At 36.2% G+C, this 21661-nt stretch overlaps 1 protein-coding gene across 2 annotated transcripts in view; it reads right to left on the bottom strand.

Annotated features, from left to right (window-relative positions):
- Nucleotides 1-2282: 2282 nt before the first annotated feature.
- Nucleotides 2283-21661, bottom strand: part of CENPE (centromere protein E) — a 76973-nt gene continuing 57594 nt past the window's right edge. For both annotated transcript variants that reach the window (XM_032860620.1, XM_032860628.1), the window contains 7 exons: nt 20201-20419; nt 18022-18207; nt 10947-11059; nt 8800-8897; nt 6701-6884; nt 5476-5762; nt 2283-2778 (listed from right to left, as the gene is read on the bottom strand). In XM_032860620.1, the coding sequence (XP_032716511.1) occupies nt 2684-2778; nt 5476-5762; nt 6701-6884; nt 8800-8897; nt 10947-11059; nt 18022-18207; nt 20201-20419 (1182 nt within the window). In that variant the 3' untranslated portion in view covers nt 2283-2683. The remainder of the gene's footprint in view (nt 2779-5475; nt 5763-6700; nt 6885-8799; nt 8898-10946; nt 11060-18021; nt 18208-20200; nt 20420-21661) is intronic.

The following is a 21661-nucleotide window of genomic DNA, read 5'->3' as shown; positions in this document are numbered from 1 at the left end:
AGTACCCCAGGTCAGGAGAGAGCTGAGAACAGCTGCATTGAAATGGGCAAGAAGGGTCATTTCCCTTTACCTCTGGTCCCACCCATCCCACCCTTTGCCCAAGCCAACACAGCTCAGCCTCTGGCTCCTGGTTTCTCCAGGAGAGTAGGGGGAAAGAGAAGGGTGGAAAACTAACCCAGAGTTCTGGCCTTTTCTATGGCATCCCAAGGGTTTCTGTCTTGTCTGACTTGGAGTGCTGATGGAACTGGCAACAGTTGGCACTATAGGGCTTACAGTGCCCCAAATGGAGGCTGGAGTGGTTCATCACCTTGGGAGAGAGCGAGAAGACTGGAGTATGTTCTTGGTGTTCCAACTTTTTGGAGGGCTGTCGAAGACTGATATTTGTCTTGCCTACCTGGGATGCTAATGGGGAGCTGAAAGACTTTGGATTCCTGGGGGCCAATGAGAAGAAAAGAGCAGGGAACATGCTGTACTGCAGACAGACACCAGAGGGAGCAAGAGATCCAGCTCCTAGAAGAGAAATAAGTAAACTTCTCTAATTGGCAAATTATACTCACGGCCCAGAAGTCACACCCCTAAAAAAGTTTCAGAGATCCCCAGAATCGCTGTAGACTAGAATAGGTGGCTGCTTTTCCAAATGCATAAAACTCAGCAAAAATTCAGAAGGTGCGCACGCACACACACGAAACAGGACCCAAAGGACAAAATAAATTTCCAGAAATCAACTCCAAAGAAACGGTGATCTATGAATTACCAAAGAATTCAGAATGATGGTTTTTAAGAGGCTCAATGACCTATAAGAGAATGCAAATAGGCAACTAAATGATATCAGGAAAATGAGGTATGAACAAAATGATGTATTAACAAAGAAAAAAAAACTATTACAAAGAACCAAACAGAAATTCTGGACCTGAAGAATACAGTGACTGAATTAAAAATATTTACTAGAGGGGTTCAATAGCAGACCTGATCAAGTAGCAGGAAGAATCAAAGAAGAAGGGAAGAAATTAAAAAAAAAAAAAAAGAAAAGTGGAGAAAGACTGAGGTACTTATGGGACATCAGCAAATGGACCGATGTATGCATTATGGTACTTCTAGCAGAGAAAAAAGGACAAAAAACTTATTTGAAGAAATAATGGCCCCAAATTCCCGAAGCTGAGGAAGAATATGGACATCCAAATTCTAGAGTTAACCAACATTTTATGGACTGGACGGATACCCCGATGACTGATTATACTTTTAATGGCCTTAGTTTTATTATCCAGGTGAAATTACTACTTTAAATTACTTTTATTCAGCAGAGGAGCAGATATTGTAAAGAATCACATCTATAGCTCTGTCATAGTATCTTATTTGCGGAAGAGTGAAAAGGAGAAACAAGACTCTGAAGAGACATGCAGGCTTGGGGGAGAGAATTAAAGAAAGGGACACCTTCCCCTTAACCCTGTTGAATTCTTATGATAGTATATTAAGGGAAAATATCCATCCATGGATTGTAAAATGATGGCTATTCACAATCTCTTCCTTTGAATGAATCTTACCAAAGAGCCAAGAATGAGTTGAAATCACTAACTCTGTTCTAGACCTTATGCAACTTGCTGTTTCATGTGTTTTTTCAAAGTCATATGATACAAAAGTAATATTTTAAAACCTCCCTAAAAGCACACTTCTTTTGATCCCTTTAATAACAAAAGTATGGATCCAAGTATCCTAGAAAAATGACAAAATTATCAAACTAACATAAAATTTCTGCGGTTTTACAGACTGCAAGAAGCCCATCCAGAGATGCCTCATATATCTGTGGGGACTCTCGGTTTAGAAGACTTTCTACTTCGATAGAAACTCTGGTGCTGTTTCCTCATGCCTGAAATCAAAGGGTAGACTAAATGGTCCATAAAGTTCTTCCAGCTGGGAATAAAATGCAGTAGACTACAAAATCTGGTAACAAACAAACCAATTTAGAGTGCTTGTCTAGGGGGCTAGTGGAGGACAGAAAAGTGAGAGAGAATTTTTGTATTTATTATAGCAAAAGAAAGATTAGCCTAGAAAATGAAGAGGTCATAGCACTTTGCTATCCCTTAGCCACTTAAATCCCAAAAGCATGTATATATTCTCATAGCAAAATTCTGAGATTCTGAAAAATTCAACAAACAAGTAGAGCCAAATATACCCTGAGTACCCCACCAAGAAACCATTAATTACCATTACAGGGAGTTGTGATTCAGAACCACTAATTAAACGTTTATTGAATGTTCAAGGTACTTAAAAAGGAGCTTATAAGCCTGTTAATTAAATGACACTTTAATGTATGCATCATGGCTTGGAATTATCTAAGTCATATGTGGATAACATTACATTAATAAAAATGAATACATTTTATGTATACATGGAAAGACTGGAACATTCCTTCAATAATTTTATTCTTTACAAAATATATAAATAAATAAAACAATTCAACTTCTGTAGTATTACCACATTCAAGAAGATATTGCCATCACCATTCTAAATTACTGGAAGGCATTAATCTCTATTCCTTCATCTTCGCTTTCAAGTGGCAAAAAGAAAACTGAATTGAGATTAAGTTGGGCTGTGATAACATTGCCAGGGACAGGCACATGAAGGAATTAACAGTCATGTCCAAGCAGGGAATGCTGGGGCCCCAGAAAAGCAACAGGAAAGGAGTCTACTGTGTCCTGCACTCGGGTGCATCTTTTCCTGAGGAGGTGTGCCACGGAGCTGGCTGAGGACCCACACTCTCTGCTCCAGCAGTTTGTTCTTCTGAGAAAAGACAAGAAAACCCAAAAATAATCTTATTAAAAACCACACACAGACACACACACACACACACAATTTGAATACAACTGGAAATGGAAACGATTTTAAGACAGTAGAGATATAAAGCATGAAAAATGACAATATGGTCATTAATGTCCTCATGTTTGGTCATTAAAAAGGTATATGTCACTTCATCTGAGGTGGAGAAGTTTACTGTCTATTTTCTCATAAAATCAACTGTTATAGAACTGTTATAACCCTAACCCTAACCCGTTTTGTATATAAAGCCAAGAAGTAATAAAGTGTCACTTGAAATTCATCAGTTTGAGATTAAAAGTGAATCAAACACAGATTGAGTCTAATTTTCCTTGGCCCTAATTTTAGGAAAAAAAAAAAAAAAAGCTGTGCTAAGCAAATAATATATATTTTGGAGAATATTTAGTCATTCTTTGAACACTCTGAGGCTTTAAAAAGCACTTCAACTGTATTTATGCTTATAAGCAATATTCATTTTCAAATGATTAATTAAAATAAATCTCACATACCTGGTCTTTGCAATTATCTCAAGTTGTTGAGAAAATTTATCTTTTTATAATTCAAATTAAAAACTAACATTAAAATTCTTTTTTTTTTAAAGATTTTATTTATTTATTTGATAGAGAGACAGTGAGAGAGAGCATGAGCAAGGAGAAGGTCAGAGGGAGAAGCAGACTCCCCATGGAGCTGGGAGCCTGATGCGGGACTCGATCCCGGGACTGCGGGATCATGACCTGAGCAGAAGGTAGTCGTCCAACCAACTGAGCCACCCAGGCGTCCCTTTTTTTTTTTTTTTTTTTAAAGATTTTATTTATTTGACAGACAGAGATCACAAGTAGGCAGAGAGAGAGACGGGGAAGCAGGCTCCTCGCTGGCAAAGAGCCCGACTCGGGGCTTGATCCCAGGACCCTGGGATCATGACCTGAGCCGAAGGCAGAGGCTTTAACCCACTGAGCCACCCAGGTGCCCCACATTAAAGTTCTTTTTGAATGGTATTTTACTAATTCAGGCTGGGACTATGTCCTTTAATTCTGAAAAAAATTTTTTTTTAAGATTTTATTTGTTTGACAGACAGAGAGAGAAGAGTGAGCACAAGCAGGGGGAGCAGCAGGCAGAGAGGGAGGGAGAAGCAGGCTCTCTGCTCAGCAGGGAGCCTGATGGGGGACTTGATTCTAGGACTTGGACCATGATCTGAGCTGAAGGCAGATGCTCAACTGAGTCACCCAGGTACCCCTGAATTGGTCAGTTTTTGATTCATATATTCTTCCAGCTTACTCTTTTATTTACTTCAGTTAAAAACAGTACCAGAGTGATGCATATATTGATAAAAAGACTCAAGCATTTTTATTTGAGGTTGAATTAATTCGTATCAGTCTATGTGTCTGGCACTATCAGATAAAATCAAAAGGTGATTAAAAGTTTCTCAGTTTTTCGGGGCACCATAGTATGACAGGGGCACTCTGCTAATCCTCCATCCACCCCTCTGTGTCTGGCACCTGGGCTGAGGTGGGGGTCACCCTTCACACTGCCTCCCTCCAACCAGTGAGGAGCCTAGCACTGCTGATTTTACTCCCAAATCTCTCCCGTCCATCCATTTTTCTGTATCTCCCTTGAGCCTGCTCAAGTCCCCGCTACTATCACACCTCTTGCTTGGACAACTGTCATCAACTCTTGCTCCTATTAGTTGTTGGTCACCATAGAGCTAAGTTTCTGTGTTCAAAATTTATAACTCATTATGATTCCTCCCATCATGTTGTTTAAAATCTTTCAAAGTCTTTGTCTATATGTTTTCAGGAAAAAGTAAAAATTCCTTTATACAATCGACAAATTGCCACACACCTGGCTCTTCTTCTGTTTGGCTGCACTGCCTCCACCCCCAGCAGCTTGGGTTCACTGTGCTCTGGCCAGCTTGCTTTCTTTTAGCCCCGACCCTGGTAACAGTCCGTCCTACCCTGGGGGTGTCACTGTTCTATCTGCCTGAAATATGTCTCCCTCCTCTCTTTGTTAAGCTGACTCACATTAACCTTTTAGATCTCAGCGTCCTTCTTCAAGGAAGACTTCCTTACTATTCCTGAAACAAAAGCCTATTATATGCCTCACTCTAGAATTTTATCTGTTTTTATTTTTGATTACTTGATTACTGTATCTCTCAGCAGGACTGTAAGCTTCCGTAGGGTGGGGACCATGTCTGGCTTAGCTTATCAATGTACCATCAGGGTCTCATCTCTGACACATAGTTGGAGACCAAAATTTTTTGCTGATTGGATAAATTAATAAGTAAATGAAACAAGTCTATGATCTCGCTTGTGTAAAATGAAGATAATGCTATTGGAAATACTGGCCCAATGCATTGATAAGAAAGACTTCTTCAGTCAAAGTTTTGTTTATAGGGTAGTGTCTTCATGTTTTTAATAGAGTTTCTAATATCTTAGGGAAAAGTTGAAGGTTTAAGAGGTAGAATAAAGACTCAATTTGGGGTAAAAAATGATGGACATCAGTGCTGTGCTTTGGAGAAACTTTCTTACAACAGAAATGCCAAATGAAGTCTGTGCACTGTAGCTTGCTCAACTATATCCTGTCTGACCTTGCCCTTCGGGGCCACAAATTAAAGATAAGTTCTGACAGTTATCCCCTGATTTCCAAAGAACCAGTATATTTACGTACCTGGGCAAAGGCCTAAACTGGAGTTATCAAAATAGCGAACTGGATGAGGCGTTGGTAAAGACTTCGATCGGCTGTCAAAAAACCAAGACTTTGGTGATTCCCTTGGCACAGGATCTTGTAAATTCCGTTCCTTGCATTGAGAAGGTGTATGTGGCCTCTTTTTGGAAGGTGTTCTAGTCACTTTAGGAGACTGTGGAGAATTCTCACAACTAACTTCTCTTTGAGTCTCTCTCTTAAGGATTCTCTCCTTCCATGTTTTGACCTCATTGGAAAGATGATGATTATTGCTTCAATAGAGGAGAAAAAAAGAGAGAGAGAGAGAGAGAGACTGTAAGTCTATACAATTCCTGCATTTATTCACCTGGTACATTCATTCTCTATTCCCTGGCCACATTCTGTGTCTTTCAGTTCCACTAACTGGTTATTTTTTGTGACCAAAAGCCTGTGCACTTGTTGCCCTCTGCCTAAAAGGCTTTCTAGTCTCTCCTTTCATCTGGCCTAACTCTTGCCCTTTTCCACAGCTACTCTTTTATCAGTTTCTTCACCATCACCCCTCCCCACATCTAGATAAGGTCCTAGTTGTGGTTTTCTGTTCTTGCTGTTTAATAGCACTCAATGCAAAAAATTAGTTGTATAGTTATTTGTTTACTATCTATTGTTCTTCTTGTATCATTAGTAAAGTGCTTGGCACAAGATTCTAATTGTTGATAAAAGCCAAATATTAAATTTGTTAGAATTGTTTATAAAATAAAAAGAAAATAGGCTACAATAATAATGGACTTATGGAATTCCCCTTTGACTTGGGTATGCAGACTTGTGGTCTATTTAAGTTGCCCCTTACTCTCTGCTCAGCAGGGAGCCTGCTACCGCCCCCCCCGCCCCCCGCCCCGCCTCTCTGCCTATTTGTGACCTCTCTCTGTCAAATGAATGAATAAAATCTTAAAAAAAAAAAAAAAGAATTTAAGTTGCCCCTTAAAGATCTTTGTTTACTTCCTGTTTCTGGCTTTGTTAAAAATAGGTCAATTGACAGATAGCAAACATCTGGAATGGGGGTAATATAGTCTTATTCCTTTTTAAAAACATTTATTACATATATTCTAAAAATTATTTCCCCGTATGCGTGAAGGGTTGCCAACTGCAAAAACTTGTATGGAAGTGTATACACCAAGCTCCCCACATGTAATAGCCAGAAGCATAATTTCAATATCACGTAAGCATATCTTACCTTAATAGTTCATTCTTTTGCTTTATTAGCTGTTCGTTTTGCTGCTTTAACTTTGAGACTTCTTTTTCTAGCCGTATATATTCGCTTTTTAAAATAAGAGCTTTTGTGCTCTGTACGATGCCACTACCACCTCCACAAGTTAAGGGTTTATTTGAAGGCTGAGAGTCCGTACATTCTGACACAACTGTGAGGGGGGCAAATACACCAATAGGGCATCATTTTCATTATCTCCAAAGTTTAAAATAGAGGAAATACTACGAAGAGCCATTAAGTCACTGCAAAAACCAGACTATCTCAATCACCAGGTCCCTAGAAGCCAACCTTCCTTCCTCCTTTTTCCTCCTCTCCTAAGCCTGCTTGATCAACACTTCTAATTGTCTCTAGAATCCTCCCGCTTCTCTCCAGCCACCAGTTCCATCAGCACGACACTGCTGGCTGGAAGCTTCCACTATGAGGGCAGCAGCGGCTCCCCGCCCCACCCCTCCATTAGTGTTGTCCTTCCCTGCTCTCTCCTCTGCATCAGTGGATACCCCGGAGGGCTTCTTATAGCACAGAATGTGTGTGTGGGGTCCACCACCAGTCATTCAGTGCGCTCTAAATTCTCAAGACATAGTTGTAACTAAATAAAATTCAGAATGATACAAAAGCATATATTATTAAGTATTCTACACTATATGTGTGGAAAAAAGGTAAGGACATGTTTTGTAAATTTTAAAATTTAAAGGCATTTAAAAATTTAGGCATTTAAAAATGCCTAAAAATTTGAGGCGCTTATTGAGTAGAACAAGCCGCCGCTTAACTGACAATTTACAAAACAGGGTAAGGTATGTGGGGGGAAGATACTCAATGTCCATTTTCCTTTGAATTACTCTGAGTTCAGATATAATATGTACCTGGGAAAGAAACAAATCAAGAGTAATTACAACAAATCATGATTGTTTCTAGTTCTATCTCTTAAAGTTTTCCAGGTAGGGGTGAACTTCTCCAGCAACAGACACTAGAGAAGTTCAGGCCAAACATGTATGAGACAACATCTTTAAAACTATCTCATTTTTTTTTAAATGTGTGGATAATAATACACACAAGTATTACCTTATGTTGGATTGACATTCAGAATTTTCAGTGTGCTTTTACACATTTTACACATAACTTTCAGTTTGATCCTTACAATACATATATATGTATTATAATATATAATATATTTACATATATATACATATATATACACAATATAATATGTAAAAATATATATACATATATACACAATATGTAAAAAATAAATGTATATGTGTATATATGTAATATAATATGTATATACATGTAAAAATATATATGTATATATACACAATATAATATGTAAACTATATATATTTTATATATATCACATATATATAAATATATATATGGAGGTCAGGTATCATCCCCTTGATTTCATAAAGCCATCAAATGATTACCGGTCCTGACTTAGTTCACTGCTTGTTTACTACACAGAGCTGTCCCAAGTACTGTTCAATATCCTTTCTTTTCAAATGAAACAAAGAGACAGTTATATGGAAAAAGGTATAGGTTGAGGAATGCACATGCAGAAATTTGATCATTAGACTTGAAAATTGTATTGAAAAGATAAATTTGAACGACTTTGCAAGTAAGCATTAACTCTATTTTCAGTACTAAGAACATGCAGGATATTATTTCCTTTTTTCCACCGTGTGCTGATTGTATTTTTGCTGTACATATGGTTAAAGTCTATTACAATATGTTTGTATTTTTATTGGGAAGGTTACTTTTACCTTGATAGTTAAGTCATTCTTTTATAGTACTGAAGATATCTTCACCCACATGTCAAGATCTGATAATGCAAAGGTAAAACTCTTATTTTTTTAGAATCTATAATGGATAAATTGTTGAGATTACAGGAAACTAAGGAGATATGACAGGATAAATATGATCCCAATAAATTCATTTCAAAAATAGTTTTTTCTAACTTAGTGGTTAACAGTTTATTCTTGACTGTCACAAATATAACAGTCCTCAAAATGTCTAAGTATATTGAGAAATAAGATGGAAAGAATCTGGCAATATCAGTATTTTCTACTTACTTGAGGTATCTTGGGCTTGTTGATTTCTTCTCAGATTTTCTCTCAATACCCTTATAACTTCTTTTTGATATTCTACAGTGGCTTTTGTAGAAGTAATTCTAGAATGAACAACAGAAACATGTAAAAGCTTTGCAACTAGTTTTTGATGGAAGAATAAACAGAACTGCTATCAATAAGATATATCACATTGACACAAAACCCATAAATGGCAGTAGGGTATCAAGTATTTTACAGCTGTAACGCCATCAAATTGGAAATATTCTATTTGGTTGCAGGAGTAATTTTTAAAATTCTTTTTAAGTTTCTGGAAGCCCAATAGTTTTGTTAATCAGATACAATTACCAGAGCATAAAAGTGAAAAGAACTTTTACCCATTTCAACACTGTCAGGGAAGCAAACCCTGGCTGCAGCTCTAATCTAATGTGATACAAAGGTCAAATTCTGCTCACTGTTCCCTAGTAGAAAGTGACATTTTAGGAATTGTTGGCCTAAATGTTAATCAGCAGTGTTAAATCATGAGACTTTCTGCTTTTAGAAACTCTGAAAGTATCTGCTGATTCTATCCTATATGTGAAATTGCCTTTTTGAAAAAGATTTATTTATTTATTTGAGAGAGAGAGAGAGCCAGAGGGAGAGGGAGAGAGAAACTCAAATACTCTTTGTGGAGGCGAATGCAGAACTCGATCTCAGGACCCTGAGATAATGACCTGAGCTGAAACCAAGAGTTAGATGTTTAACTGACTGCATCACCCAGGTGCCCCTGAAATTGCTTTTTTGTAATGAGGAAACTGATAGGTGTAAGTTTCACTAAAACCCATAGTCTTACCAGTGGAAGGCTGGTTAGAATGCATGAAGCTTCAGAGTGCTACTTTTTGGGCAAATTTGGTATCATTGTTAAATATTTAGAGGAAGAACAAAAAGCATTAGGAGTCAGAAGGAGTCTTAAGAAATCATCTAATACAAACCTGTCCTTACTGATTATGAATACAAAGACCAGAGAGATTAAACAGCTTATATGTCAGGTTATATAATAATAAGTGGCAATATTATATTTCTAATTCACTGTCTCTGACTGTTTAATGTTCATTATGTTATATCATAAAGAACCTCAGGCATGTCATTATATATAGTATATATAAATAAAAAGAACTCAGTCATGCTTTTAGGGTACTAGGTACCATAATTTAAAATGATATACAATTTTACACAAAAGCACAATAGGAAGAACAAGTTAAATTAAGAGAACCAACAGAAATCTTAGTCAAACTGCTAAATACACAAAGATACACATATATTTAGGTTCTTAACATTCAATTTCAAGCATAAAAAGACCATTTTTTATGCTGTTTATTTAAGACAGCAAGAAGCATCAAAAGACACACTGTGTTAGTAATTGATCATAACTATGCTTATTTTTTAAAAAATTTGCTGATGTAATAAGAATTTAACAAATTTAAAATCTGTGGATGTTTGTATTTATTTTAAAAAGCAGTAATAGGGGCGCCTGGGTGGCTCAGTGGGTTAAAAAGTAGTAATAATACTTCCATATATTTTAAAAAGTTAACTTTTTAATGCAAAAAAATTTAGATGGAAAAAATGCAAAAAATTTAGATGGGAAAATTAAGCTTTTTTTCCTTTTAAAGATTTATTTATTTTTTGACAGAGAGAGAGAGCAAGAGAGTGAGAGAGCACAAGCAGGGGGAGCAGGAGGCAGAGGAAGAGGGAGAAGCAGGCTCTTTGCTGAGCAAGGACCCCAATGTGGGGTTCAATCTTAGCACCCTGGGATAATGACCTGAGCCAAAGGCAGATGCTTAACTGACTGAGCTACCAGGGTTCCCGAAACTTAAGCTATTAAGGTCATGTTCAGTTAAGGCAAAGACATACTTTTTTTTTTTTTTTTAATGATAATTGTGAGTATTTATTTGGCATTTTCAAAACATGATATGCTAACAATAACTGTCTAAAAAAGACAGAAAAAAATCACAGATTTTAAAACATTTCAAATAAGTACTTATATCCAACTACAGGTAAAACAAATATGTAATAATACAGAAGGTTTCCATAATACAAAAAAAAAAAAAAACCAAAACAAAACTATTTCAACAGTATGGTAAGCAACCTGAAAAAGATAAGAAATTCTGACATACTCTTTTTCAAACTCTTTAGCATTTTTCATCTTCTCTAGGTCTATTTTCACCAGCTTCGTTTTGAGATCTTCAATTTCTTCTTTATAGGGTTTAGCTCCTAAAGCAACTTTGTCCTAATTTTTTTAGAGAAAAGAAAAATAATTTCAGAGCAGTTTTAAAGAGCTGTAGGATTTGGTAGGAACATTTTAAAACAGTAAGCTCCAAATACATGAAAAGTGAAAAGCACAGAATTTAACCCTAAAATGAACAATATGTACATATTTGATGTGAAGAATACATGAAATTATTGGAAGCTAACAGGGAATTAAGAACAAATGACCTTCACTGTTTTTTTTTTTTTTTAATTTTTTAAAAAATTTTATTCATTTGAGAGGGAGAGTGAGAGAGAACATGAGCAGGGTGAGGGGCCGATGGAGAGGGAGAAGCAGACTCCTCACTGAACAGGGAGCCTGACAAAGGACTTGATCCTGGGACACCTGGGATTATGACCTGAGCCAAAGGCAGGCATTTAACCTACTGAGACACCCAGGTGCCCCTTCATTTCCTAAAACAAATTTTTCTCCAGTTAAAAAATGATATAAACAACATGAAACGTAAAGGTTGAAAATAATGGGTAGACAAAGGTAAATCAGGAAAATGAAACAAAAAGATGTCAGAATGGCAATATAAATATCAAACTAGAATTGAATTCAAGGTACAAAGTACTATAAAACGTTGTTGGGATATTTGTACTCAAAGATGGTTCATTCCAGTTCTGAAAATACATCTACTTTCTACTCAGAGAAAAAACATCATATGTAAATACATACATATATTTAAACTTTCTTATAAATAGACTTTTATTTTTAGAGCAACTTTAGGTTTATAGAAAAATTGAGCAGAGTACAGAGTTCCTGTATATCCTTGTCAGGCTCCATCTCCCTCCTCATGTTGTCTGTTTCCCCTATATATTAACATCACATTTTAGTGATGGGCCAATATTGATAAATTCCAGGCTGTGTTTGGGTTTATTGTTTGTATTGCATACTCTACGGGTTTTGACAAATGTACAATGACACATGTTCTTTAGTACGATATCATACAGAATACATTCACTATCTTAAAAACCCCGTGTTCCACTTATTCGTCCTTTCCTCCCTTACCCCTTCTGGACCATTGGCAATCATTGATCTTTTTACGGTCTCCCTGGTTTTGTCTTTTCCGGAATATCATATAGTTGGAATCACTTTTCAGTTTGGCTTCTTTTAATGAACGGTGTGCATTTAAGGTCCATCCATGTCTTTGCGACTCAATAGCTCATTTCTTATTACTGCTGAATAAATCACTCATTTCTTTTTAGCACGTACCACAGTCATGGATATTGAACAAAAAATAAAATCCATCTAAATAAGGACCTAGAGGGGCGCCTGGGTGGTTCAGATGGTTAAGCTTCTGCCTTCGGCTCAGGTCATGATCTCAGGGTCCTGGGATCGAGCTCCACATCGGGCTCCCTGCTCAGCGGGGAGCCTGCTTCTTCCCCCCCACCCCTCACTCTCTCTGCCTGCCTCTATGCCTACTTGTGATCTCACTCTCTCTGTCAAATAAATAAATAATATCTTTAAACAAAAATAAATAAATAGGGACTTAGAGAGCTCTCTTTATTCCTCTAGGCTTTCCCAACCCAACCCCCAGAGAAACGTTTACACGCATACCATGGCTAGCAAAGACGAAAAAGATGCAAAACCTCAAAAAATGATAGATAATCAGCTTAAGGAGGTGGATGACTGCATGAGATAAGCTCATTCTTGGAGGAGCCCAATGTTTGCTTAGTCACAGCACCAGTTCAATACCCCACCTTCTGAGTCAGATGCTGATGTCAGTGCCTCCCTGGGCATGTGACTGGCTGGAGCGTGGGCAGTTTTGTAAGAAACTGCTGAACTCTCTTTCAAACTGACTGTCCCAGTTGCCGTCCTACAGCAATGGATTCTTACTGGTCTACCTCCTCACCAGCATTTTTAGTGTGGTGCATGGGATTTTGGCCATCATGGCATTTTGAGATACCATAGTTGTGCAGTGGTATGACATACCATGCTGAGAATCTTTTCATATGCTTATTTGTCACACATATATCTTCTTAGGTGGGGTGTCTGCTCAGAACTGGTATCTTTTTTTTTTTTTTTTAGATTTTATTTATTTATAAGAGTGAGAGAGATCACAAGTAGGCAGAGAGGTAGGCACAGAGAGATGGAGAAGCAGGCTCCCCGCCGAGCAGAGAGACCGATGCGGGGCTCGATCCCAGGACCCTGAGATCATGACCTGAGCCAAAGGCGGAAGCTTTTTTTTTTTTTTTTAGATTTTATTTATTTATTTGATAGAGATTACAAGTAGTCAGAGAGGCAGGCAGAGAGAGAGAAGGAAGCAGGCTCCCCATTGAGCAGAGAGCCCGATGCGGGGCTCGATCCAAGGACCCTGAGACCATGACCCGAGCCGAAGGCAGAGGCTTTAACCCACTGAGCCATCCAGGTGCCCCTGCTGTCTGTTTTTTAATTGACTTAAAAAAAAAGGATTTTATTTATTTTAATTGACTTTCTTTTTTATGATCGAGTTTTAAAAGTTCTTCACATATTTAGGACAACAGCTCTTTATCAGATACGTGTTTTGCAGAATTTTTTCCTTTGGTCTGTGACTTGTCCTTTTATTTTCTTAACTGTCTTTCACAGAGCAGATATTTTTAATTTAAACGGAGTCCAGCTTACCAATTTTTTCTTTCATGGATCATGCTTTTGATGTTATATCTAAAAAGACACCATCAAACCCACAGTCACTTGGGTTTTCTATTTTATCTTCTGAGGGTTTTTTAGTTTTGTCTTTTACATTTAGTTTTTTTTTTTTTTTTTTTTTTTGAGTTATTTAAGAGAAAGAGAGCACAAGGCGGGGGTGGGGAGAGGGAGAAGCAGGGAGCCTGACACGGGACTCGATCCCAGGATCCCGGGATCATGACCTGAGCTGAAGGCAGATGCTTAATGACTGAGCCACCCAGGTGTCCCTACATTTGGATTTTTGATCAACTGAGTTAATCCTTTTGGAAGATAAAAGGTTTGTGTTAAGATTTGTTTTTCTGTTTGTGAAAGTCCAGTTGTTCTAGCATCATTAGTTGCTAAGACTAAACTTCTCCACTGACTTGCCTTTGCTCTCCTGTCAAGGATCCGTTGGCTGCGTTTGTGTTGGTCTATATCTAAGCTCTCTAATCTCTTCCATTGATTTAATTTTCTTTTAAAAGTTTTATTATTATTTTAAAAGTTCAAAGAACTCTTAAAAAAAGGTATTCATTTATGACACTAAAAATTTCAATATATTTTAGAAATGCAGAAATTAGTTTTTTGCCACAATATAATGAAATAAATTAGTCATATATAACATTATTTAAAACATTCTCATGTAAAAGAAATCAAAACTGAAAATACTGAATTAGAAATGAAAGATAACAGAATTCCATATTTCAAACATATAGTATGTGACCAAAGCTGCACTCAAGAAATATTGATGGTCTTAGATTTACTGAATAAATGGCAAAGACTGAAAATATAAAGTTCATGGTTAATAACACCTATTTATCATTTGTATTTTTAGAGAGTTTCAGTTGAGAAACTTTAGTCGCTCTATCTGAAAAAGAATTCCTTTGAAATTCTGATTTGAATTACATGAAATTTAGGAATTAATTTGGGAAAAACTTAGGATTGTATAGTATTTAGGTTCTAATCTAGGAAATGGTCTGTTTCTTATAAACCACATGTTCCTCTATATTTCTTTTTAAAGTTTTATTTTTCTTTTCATATATGTTGCCCTCATTTTTTGTTAAGGTTAGTCATTCAATCATCTTATTTTAGATTTTGTGGCCGTTATAAATAAGATCTTTTTTTCCCCCTCATGCAGGATGTCCATAAAGTTCTACTACAGTTTAAATTTTTGATCCATTCACTGCTACTTGACATAAACAATTTGTAATGATGTAACAGAGGAAATGTATCAAGATTTAAACAAAATTGTTAATGATTCATTTGTTCAAATTACTTTCTCCTCTATTTAATTAACAAACCCTACATTATTATATTAGACAGCTATATCCAAGATGTTTTAAAATAGTGGTGAATAGGTTAAAAGTTTTTCTTATGCCAAGTCTTGAGTTAAAATATTGTTGCATTTTATAGAATGTTTATATAATACCAAAAAAACAAAACAAAACAACAAAACCCTGTATGAAGATTTTATGAATATCTTGTGTTCTGCTTTCTTTCCCTGTAGGTAATATACAATGCCATACCCCAGAAATAGTTACTTCTGGTAAGCAGGAAAGATGTTTATCTCTCCATAGATGTCTGTATCAATTTACACAGAATGTGGAGAAATTTGTTGCTTACTTCCTATCTTGATACACTTCCTTCACTTCTGTGAAGAGACTGAAACCGCTGTCTGCACTCTGTGTTGTTACCCACCCACCCCCGCAACTCCCAATGAACTAACTGGCTGCTCCATCTTGGCGTCTTTTGGTTACTCCTTATTTCTTAACCATTATGCTCATGGCTTTGTCCAGTATCATGACTTTTATATGCTGACAATTCCCCAAACTCACACCTCAAGTCTATGTGTATACATACGTACATACATACATACATACATAGATTTGTGTATACATATGACTGCTTTAGTCATATCTCAAGTTGGGAGTCCCCAATAGCCATTTCAAATTCAATGTGTCCAAAATTTAGTTTCGATTTAGCTCCCATGGTTTCAGACTTGCTCTTCTGACAGTCTTTCCCATCTCCATAGATGGCAAGTCCATCCTTCTAGTTGTTCAAGTCAAAAACTCTGGAATCACCTCTGACTCCAAGAAATATGAGGAAAGAGTATGTGCCACTTCTGGGTCAGGGCCTTTAAGAGTAGAGATTTTAAGACGATTTTTAGCTTCTCTATCTGTCCCTTTCCTGTGAACCCAGGCATGGACAGTTTACAACTTGGCTTTAACCATGCACATAAAAACAGCCCCTGAGGATGTGGTGGAGAAACAGGATGGGAGAGAAGTAAGCCTCTGAATGATCACGTGGAAGGGAGCTGGAACTCACATGAAACTCACACTTTTATATGGGACAGAGAAATAAGATTCCCTCTTGTTGGAGTTGCTGTAGTTTGGGTCCCTTTGTTGTAGTAGTTGATATGTCACATTAACAAACATGCCCTCCTGGATTTTATTTTCAAAGAGCAGGCTTTAAAAAATTACATCAGACCATTATATCCTTTTGCCAAAATCCTCTGATGACTTCCTATCTCACTCAAAATAAAAACCAAAGTTCTTATAATAGATTGCAAGACCCTTTATGATTTGACTCTCTGCTACTTCTCACCTTATTTCCCATCTCTTCCCTTTGCTCATTCTGCTCAGGAGAATGTTTCTTAAACATACATACTTGTTTTGTATGTTTTCTTGTTTCTTCCTTTCTTGTTTCTTCAACATACATACACTATTTGTGATTTCCTTTGCTTGGAAGGCTGTTACTCTTCCACATAGCTCTCCTACCACATAGCTTACCCATCCCCTCAGGTCAGCATAGCGGTACAGCTCTCCTCAGCTCAACCTGTTTTAAGATCATATCTGCTTCCCTCATGCCCCCACTTTCACCCAGTACCCACACACTCTTTGTCTAGTCTGGCTTAATTTTTTCCTACCATATTTTTTACCATCTGACATACATATATAGTTGCTTATTTTCTCTCTTCCTGAACCAGAATGTAAGCTCCTTGAAAGAAATGAGGGGCTTTTATTTCTTTCCACTGCTGTATACATGACATCCAGAGCAAAAACCAACATATACCGGATACTCAACAAATCTATCTTGATTGAGTAAAAATGTGATTTGACCTATTAAATAATTACTCTCAAAAATTATAAAGCTTTACGATTGATTTTCTTGTTTTTTTTTTAGCTTTACATTTAACAAGATTGAGACTATTTTTTATTGCTTCTTCTATTTCATGTCTTATTGAATGAACCAGAACTAGAACATTGTTAAAATGATGAAAGGAGCAGACATTCTTGACTTGCTCCTAATTTTAACTGAAATGAAGAGATAGCAAACTTAAGTGCCTATTAGGGTCAAACCCAAGCACAAGAAGCATGAGAAGGGTAGGAACTAAAACAAAAAGGAGTGGTAAAGATGTGATGAATGAAGGTACGACTTGTGTAATGGTATTCACAGTCAAAGACAAATTACTATGCTTCCTTTTTTCCCCTTTCATTTACTTATTTTTTTTTTTTAAAGATTTTATTTATTTATTTGACAGACAGAGATCACAAGCAGGCAGAGAGGCAGGCAGAGAGAGAGAGAAGAGGAAGCAGGCTCCCCGCCGAGCAGAGAGCCCGATGCGGGACTTGATCCCAGGACCCTGAGATCATGACCCCAGCTGAAGGCAGAAGCTTTAACCCACTGAGCCACCCAGGCACCCCTCATTTACTTAATTTATTTATCTACTTGAGAGAGAGAGAGAGAATGCATAGAGGGAGAGGAAGAAGCAAACTTCCCGCAGAGCAGAGAGCCTGACATGGGGTTGGATCCCAGGACCCTGGAATCATGACCTGAGCAGAACCTACTGAGCCACCCAGGCATCCCAGGACAAATTACTATTCTTTCTAAAGTAAACAGATCAGATTCAGCCAAAAGGCTACCAGGTGGGGCTCAATAATGAGATTAAATAAAAAAAAAAAGAATTTTAAAATATACTTATCTAATAAAGAGTAAATATTTAGATGAGCTTTTTTTTCTGAAAAATAAAAATACACATCTTAAATTATAAAGAATATGTGTCTTTAAAAAACAATTTTTCTAGGAGTATAGAAAATAATCATTATCTTACATGAAAATCTACTCTTGCATTTCATTTCTAAATTTCCACTTGCTTTTTTAAGCTTGAGTATTGAACTTTAGATGTTACATAAGTAATAGGAAGTTCAAGTAAAAGATTGGAGTTCCAAATTATCCTCCAAATTCAACAGTAAAAGAAAAAAAAAAAACCCTTTTATTAGAAAATGAGTTCGTTAAGTTACCTGAAGTACGTGGATCATTTCTTTCGTTTTTTCAAGGCATTTATTTGATTCATTAACTTGTGCTTGAAGTTTCACTATTATGTCATTAGTCATCTCAAGTTCTTTCTGCATCTTTATAATCTTGCTTTCCTTGTACTTAGCACTTTCCTTAGCTTCACGCAGAGAAGTTTCCAGCTCCTGAATTTTCTGTTAGAAAAAGTCCGCATATGAGATGTGCCATGCAGGCAGAATCACAGTATGTTAGTGTAAGACAAAGACGGTCATATATAGGTATTAATGTTTCAGGTTGCATTAACAAAGGATAGAAGAGAAACCAAATGTCACTCAATTTATACAAGTATTATTTTCTTTATTTAGAAGCTGATGATTCTTGGATTAAAAAGACCCAAATTTTATATTATAAGGTTTAGTGTTATTTTATTTACTGGTTAGTATTGTGCTAAGCATATTAAACACACATTTTAAATTAACACCACTTAAAGGAAATACACTCGTTAACTAAGTAATGCATATAACATATCTTTTCCTTTATTTTTATTACCTAGTTTTAAAATTCAAAAATACAGGTATGTAGAAAAAATTGGAAGGCACGTAATGAAGGGTAAGTTTCCCTGTCTCAGAACCCTAGCTGACGCAGCAGCAACCACTACTGAACTCTTTCAAGTGTATACTTCAAAAAATTTTCTATGTCTATCTGAGCATTTGTGAATATATAGTTATAAAAATGGTCAGTCATACATACAGTAGGAACATACTGAATATATAGTTTTGGTTTTTTTTCAACCTGACAATGTATTTCCATTACCAACACATACAGATCTCTCCACATTTTTGTTTTCACAGATACATACGTCCTGTTTCTTAGAGGTACTATAAATTAGTTAACCCATCAACTGCCAATGAATATCTAGGTTATTTCCAGTTTTTTACAAGTAAAAAATACCTGAATTTAAATACCTGAATTTGTCCATATTTATAAGATTGTTCACCTACATACACACATACACAGGTTTTTCTAGAAAATATCTGTTTCTTCTTGTCCCATCCAGAATTTATTTTTGTTTGAGTGAGGTAGAAACTCAGATTTATTTCTTCCCAGGTGGCTAGCTGGTTGTCAGAATCAAACATTAATTAAATCATCTTTTCCCCACCGAGTAGGCTGCTGCCATTATCAAACACTGAATTCTCCTCCCTGAGTACATATGCTGCTAAACTCTCTACTTGGGTCCACTGCTCTATTTGTCTATTTCTGTATCATTACCAAACTATTCTATGATACTCTAATTTGTCATAATTACCAAAGTAATAGCATATAATAATTATCTGATAGGGTATTTCCTGGGATTACTGAAGATGGAATTTCCTTCTGCTTCTTTATTGCTTTGGTAGATAGGGTTAATATTTCTGCTATTTTTGACTCTACTAGCTACTGAGGTCTGCAGGAATGAGCAAATCAATAAACTGTACTAGTGATCTTCTAGTTTCCACCGGTAATTGATCATTAAACTAGAGGCTGATATCTTAAGTATTTATTTTGGTAAAAATGATAAATTACAATTTACTTTTGGGTTCTTCACTAAATCATTTTGTGAGCTAACAAAATAAAATAGCATGTTTGCTTCAGAGATTTCCAAGTAAGGCTAGTTAATAAAATAACTGAATCATTCAAATAATGTATTGATTCTTAGATCCAGGTAAATCTGCACTAAGACATCCGTTATGTTTTTAGACTCTTCCATTTTAATTTTGATGTAACGTTAACCAATATTAAGGCTTTGATGATAATTAGATAAAACCTGAATTGCCCTTTCCCTCTAAGCTAGTTCTATCAATAGACACAGATTATAGTTCAATAAAAAGTTACATGATTGAAGCAATTTATAATGTACAGTAATGGCACTTTGAGAGGTATATATACCTCTTAATCAAATTAAGCTATGAGTTACTTCTGTTTTATAATTCAAAGGGAAGATGTCATATAATATACATAGCTCTGTAGTTATTTGAGTGATTAGCCACAATAGAATTCAATTTAAAAAGGAAACCCATCACATACACAAACATGGTCCATGTTGTCTAATACATTTGATACTATAATTTTACTCTGAAATGTTATATAAAATATAGCTTTAACTAATCAAATTGCAAATTGAAAAACATCTTATAAGAAATCACACACCTCTGCGGTTAGTTGTGTGGCTCTTGCTGTAACATGAAGATTCTTATTGTCCTCTGTAGCAGAATGAACAAGGATACCAGATGGTACGGACGTCTTCAAAGTTTGGTAGTTTTTGAATAGTTGTTCATTTTTCTCTTTCACTGATTTCAGATCATGTTCCCATTCTCTGGCTATAGCAGCATTTCTTTCCTCAAACTCTGTAGATTCATTCATTATAGCCTATTAAATAGTAAAACACCATTATAACTCTAAAATGAGTTACATATAAAAAACACTATGGGGGCGCCTGGGTGGCTCAGTGGGTTAAGCCGCTGCCTTCGGCTCAGGTCATGATCTCAGGGTCCTGGGATCGGGTCCTGCATCGGGCTCTCTGCTCAGCAGGAAGCCTGCTTCCCTCTCTCTCTCTGCCTGCCTCTCTGTCTACTTGTGATCTCTCTCTGTCAAATAAATAAATAAATAAATAAAAATCTTAAGAAAAAAAAAAAACACTATGAAAACTACTAGAATTCTAGGACAAGGCATATGCTGAAATTCATTATTCAGAACATCCTAGAACCGTACTTTATAAGAATGTGACCATTTGTGGTTTGCCTCAGTTCCTAGAATTTCAGAAGGCATTGGATGTTGATGAGAATAAAAGAAGAATAAGGACTGGAGAGGATTTGTATGGATTTGCAAGATGATTAAATCTCACTTTATTGGATCAGTGTTAACATATGAAGCAGAAATCTGCAGAACTGTGTTGGTTAAAGTCATTATGTTATGACATTTACGATGTCATGTATGAACTTTAACTGACAAATAACAGCAGAGTACATCCAGTAAACTTAACAGCAATCTATTTTCCTGTTTCATTTTAAACCTCAGTGTTTACAGGGAAAAGAATTCACTGACCTTTGGTAATTAATCGGAAAATCTTGTATTTCTGTTCATGGAATAACAATCACTACCTTCCTTTACACTGAAGGCTAACTCTGAAATTACTCATATTATCTTTTTATTTCCTAATTCTTATGGGATATACTTTTTGTTCTCATCATTAATGCCTTATTGGTTTTATCTATATCTTTAAGGCACTTCTATCAGACTTGGATGCTAAATTAGTTGTTTTCTTGCTGGAATACTGGACTCTTCTTTGTTCTGGACTACTGGCTTCATACCATTAAAGTTATCAATTCCTACATTCAAGGTGCTAGAAGAAGCTACATCTCTATGCTCAGATGGTAGAAATCCTACCTTCTATTCACAAGTAGGTCCTCAATATTACAAGAAAAGCACTAAATTTTATGGGGATTATCTTATTCAAATATGGGTTTTTATGCTTTTCCTCTGCTGTGAACTTTTTTTTTTGGGAAGTAGGTCATTTACTGTTTTGGTAGTTTGAGGTATTCAACAAACGGGAATATCCACAGGAAAGCATATTTTATTTATTTATTTATTTTTAAATTAAATTTTTTTTTA

This window comes from Lontra canadensis, unplaced genomic scaffold (assembly GCF_010015895.1).
Source record: "Lontra canadensis isolate GAN:19392208 unplaced genomic scaffold, GSC_riverotter_1.0 scaffold1, whole genome shotgun sequence".
In the NCBI taxonomy this organism is placed as follows: Eukaryota; Metazoa; Chordata; class Mammalia; order Carnivora; family Mustelidae; genus Lontra; species Lontra canadensis.
The sequence above is the reverse complement of the archived record's forward strand: the minus strand, read 5'-3'. Positions and strand labels throughout refer to the sequence as shown.